A 3,800-nucleotide genomic window follows, 5' to 3' on the forward strand; every position below is an offset into this window, starting at 1 on the left:
TATATTTGTCACACTTGATAAATAAAAATAGGACGATTCTTTCAAAAAGAAATAAAAGTCAAGTTAAAATTTAGGATGGATTTAACTTCTCACCAACCCAATTACTTGTTCTTTCTTAAATACGACCTTGACTTTATCTCGGTCGTCTCAGTCAACTACAAAATGTGCCTCGTAAGCTTATGATTACTAGTATTATTATTATTATTATTATTATATCTCCTTCCCAACTAACCATTGCGGTTGTCATCCATCTATAGGACAACGTCGACACAGAAGGAGTCAAGTCAATTTGTGTCGTCTTATCATACAAGTCTTCGATGTTTGACGGAGATCTGAGTTGACCTGATCCAGTCCGTTCACATTCACCTTAAAAACCGCATGGAAGTAAGGAATGAAATGAGTTATATGATCCACATGAACAACAAATAGAGATACCGTACACGCATAAGACAGAAATAATGTATGATTTTTTTTTTCCTTAAAGAGAGATTAATCTTTGCGTACGAAAACCAAACGATACGATTCCTTTTGCGTGTGAGCGAATAAAACAAAATTAATTAATATTAATGTTGGTAGTGCGTTTTATTTACCTCACTTATAGTAATTGTTTTATTTTTGGAGTGGATTTCGATTTGTTGAACCGGTTTAGAATTTATTGAACCAAATCTGAACCCAGCTAGAAGGTCAAAAGAAAAAAGGAAAGATTCCTCGCCTTTTATGGGCAAAATTGAAAAGGAAATAAAAATAAAAAATGAATTATTTTTTTCCGGAAATTTCACCAACATATACAGAGCAGTAAACTATTAACATTTATTTTAAGACGAAAAATGGTTTTTCTTTTCCATTAGTGTCGGTCAATCGGAAAATTTGTTGCTAAAAATCTCGTCGTTGCCGCCAAAGTTGACTGACCGCAGCTATTTTGGACTCCCGGTAGGCCATCATATAAAAAGCCTTGCGGTCTCCTTTGTGCAGAGCCCGCATTGCTTCACAATCCTTCGCCTCGACAGCGGCAAAGAAAACGTTTGTGGAAGATGAGTGCGTCATACAGCGCTTCTTGGCGACGAGGCAATCCACGCCTGCTGCTGCTGCTCCTCTGCACGATCTGGTCAACTCCTGGGCTCCTGGTGCAAGCCAAGGTGCACTACCACAAATGGGATATCTCGTATAAGTTCAAGTCGCCGGATTGCTTCAAGAAGCTAGCCGTCACCATCAATGGCCAGACGCCCGGCCCAACCATCAACGCCCAGCAGGGCGACACCATCGTCGTTCGAGTTAAGAACAGCTTGCTCACCGAGAACGTCGCCATTCACTGGCATGGCATCCGTCAGGTGCTCACACCGCTTTGTTCTTGGAGTGGAAATCACTGCTTTTGTTCTAATAGATGGCGGTGGAAATCATGCTTCTTCTTTGACTTGCAGATCGGCACGCCTTGGTTCGATGGGACCGAAGGAGTCACGCAGTGTCCGATCGTCGCCGGAGACACTTTCGTCTACAGATTTGTCGTCGACAGAGTAAGTTCTTTACTCGCACAAGGATTGGATTCAACCGACGAAGAAGAAAATAACTCTAAACTGATTCATTCTCTCTCTGCAACTGATCTCAGCCTGGTACTTACCTCTACCATGCCCACTACGGGATGCAAAGGTCGGCAGGGCTTTACGGCCTGATCCGAGTGGCGGTGCCGGACGGCGTCGTCGAGCCATTCGCCTACGACTACGATCGGAGCATCATTCTCAACGATTGGTGGCACAATAGCACCTATGAGCAGGCCACCGGTCTTGCTTCCATCCCCTTTGTTTGGGTTGGCGAGCCTCAGGTATGGTTCGAAGGTTTCGGAACTATCATGAATGTACGCAAGCTGAAGACTAAGTTTCGTCTTCCTTCTCCTGCAGTCTTTGCTGATCAATGGAAGAGGGAAATTCAACTGCTCCCTCGCCGGACCAACCGCGGTCTGCAATGCTACCAACCCCGAGTGCTCGCCCTACGTGCTCACCGTCGTGCCCGGAAAGACTTACCGTCTCCGAATCGCAAGCATCACCTCCCTCTCGGCTCTCAACTTCGAAATCGAGGTAATCGCTGCGTTAACATCGCAAAGGAATTCCGCAAAGTCACGACATCTGCTCCTGCCAGTTCTGATGCAGTTGTTCTCACTTGATGCAGGGGCACAACATGACCGTGGTTGAAGCTGACGGTCACTATGTCAAGCCCTTCGTCATCAAGAACCTCAACATCTACTCCGGCGAGACGTACTCGGTCCTCTTCACGGCCGATCGAGACCCTTCTCGCAACTACTGGCTCGCCATGAACGTGATCAGTCGGAAGCCGGGAACCCCCACCGGGACGGCCGTCCTCAATTACTACCCGAATCACCCGAGAAAGTCCCCTCCCACCTCCCCCCCGGTCGGTCCTCCGTGGGACGACGCCGCGTACAGGTTCAACCAGAGCCACGCCATCCGATCCCATCCCGATTACGTCCACCCTCCTCCGCTCACCTCCGATCGCATGATCATCCTGCTCAACACGCAGAACAGGGTCGATGGCTACACCCGATGGTCCCTCAACAATGTATCCTTCAACATGCCCCACACGCCGTACCTCATCGCCCTAAAGGAGAACTTGCGCCATGTGTTCGACCAAAGGCCGGCGCCGGAGACGTACGATTACAGGAACTACGACATCCACAGTGTCCCCGAGAACCACAACGCCACCATCGGGACTTCGATCTACCGGTTGGACTTCAACTCGACGGTCGATGTGATTCTGCAGAACGCCAACATGATTGAGGCCAACAAGAGCGAGACGCACCCGTGGCACCTGCACGGCCATGATTTCTGGGTGTTGGGCTACGGGTCGGGGAAGTTCGACCCGGAGGTCCATCCCAAGGAGTACAACCTGGTGGATCCCATCATGAAGAACACGGTGCCACTGCACTATTACGGGTGGACGGCGATCCGGTTCCGGGCCGACAACCCGGGAGCGTGGGCGTTCCACTGCCACATCGAGTCGCATTTCTTCATGGGCATGGGGATTGTGTTCGAGGAGGGCATCGACAGGGTCGGCGAGCTGCCCACCTCCATCATGGGCTGTGGCGATTCCAAGTCCTTGAGGGGCCCTTAAGCCGTTCTCATACGGCTCGTAAATATATCGATCAGGGCCACGCGCGCATCTAAAAGAACACCCACAACAACTTCAGGATCCTCTCCTCTACGTGTCCATTCCCGCATATCTTCATTTGTTTTGTACCATAGAATTGATGGGTCATTATTGTGATTATTATTATTGTTTTTTCTCTTGAATTTTTTTCCTATAGCGTTGAATGATTTCTTTTGTAAATTTTAATAAATGGAAAAATAAAACAAATTCTTTGAAAATAAATAAATATATATTTATTTATTTATTTGGGTGATGGAAACTCTAAGCATGTGGAAGCTCCCATGCATTCAGAACCATTAGCATGTCTTTGTAGAGACTATATGCACATTTTTTTTCTTTATATAAAAGAAAAGTATATTACTTAAGCATCATACATATTAAAGGAGTTTTGGATCCTAACGTATCAGAGCGCAAAAAATGACACACTGATTGAGCCATTTCCCTCTCAAAAAAATCACTCACCTCTCAAAAAAATGATATAAAAGATGTAGATGTAATTAGCCTACCATATGAAGCAAACCAATTTACCTCATTCTTGTCTCATACACAATACACTATACAGGAATTAAAAAATATTAATATATGTCAAATGTCCTTAATTACATTTCAAGGAGAAATAGCTTTGTGTAAGACCTCCACTAACATTT

At 46.0% G+C, this 3,800-nt stretch overlaps 1 protein-coding gene across 1 annotated transcript; it reads left to right on the forward strand.

The window, feature by feature from the left end:
* Window positions 1–964: 964 nt before the first annotated feature.
* LOC103983914 (L-ascorbate oxidase) lies at window positions 965–3,296 on the forward strand. The gene is made up of 5 exons (XM_009401266.3): window positions 965–1,328; window positions 1,419–1,511; window positions 1,604–1,816; window positions 1,893–2,069; window positions 2,161–3,296. Exons 1-5 carry the CDS (start codon window positions 1,032–1,034, stop codon window positions 3,115–3,117), a joined length of 1,737 nt encoding a protein of 578 aa, XP_009399541.2. The 5' UTR covers window positions 965–1,031; the 3' UTR covers window positions 3,118–3,296.
* The last annotated feature ends 504 nt before the right edge of the window (window positions 3,297–3,800 follow it).

Source organism: Musa acuminata, chromosome BXJ2-5 (assembly GCF_036884655.1).
Source record: "Musa acuminata AAA Group cultivar baxijiao chromosome BXJ2-5, Cavendish_Baxijiao_AAA, whole genome shotgun sequence".
Classification (NCBI taxonomy): domain Eukaryota; kingdom Viridiplantae; phylum Streptophyta; class Magnoliopsida; order Zingiberales; family Musaceae; genus Musa; species Musa acuminata.

What these genes read in the sequence shown, in the direction of transcription:
- LOC103983914 (XM_009401266.3), top strand. Translation starts at nt 1,032, where the DNA reads ATGAGTGCGTCATACAGCGCTTCTTGGCGACGAGGCAATCCACGCCTG. An exon ending in ACTGGCATGGCATCCGTCAG is followed by an intron (nt 1,329 to 1,418) that starts GTGCTCACACCG and finishes TTTGACTTGCAG; the next exon opens with ATCGGCACGCCTTGGTTCGA. An exon ending in ACAGATTTGTCGTCGACAGA is followed by an intron (nt 1,512 to 1,603) that starts GTAAGTTCTTTA and finishes AACTGATCTCAG; the next exon opens with CCTGGTACTTACCTCTACCA.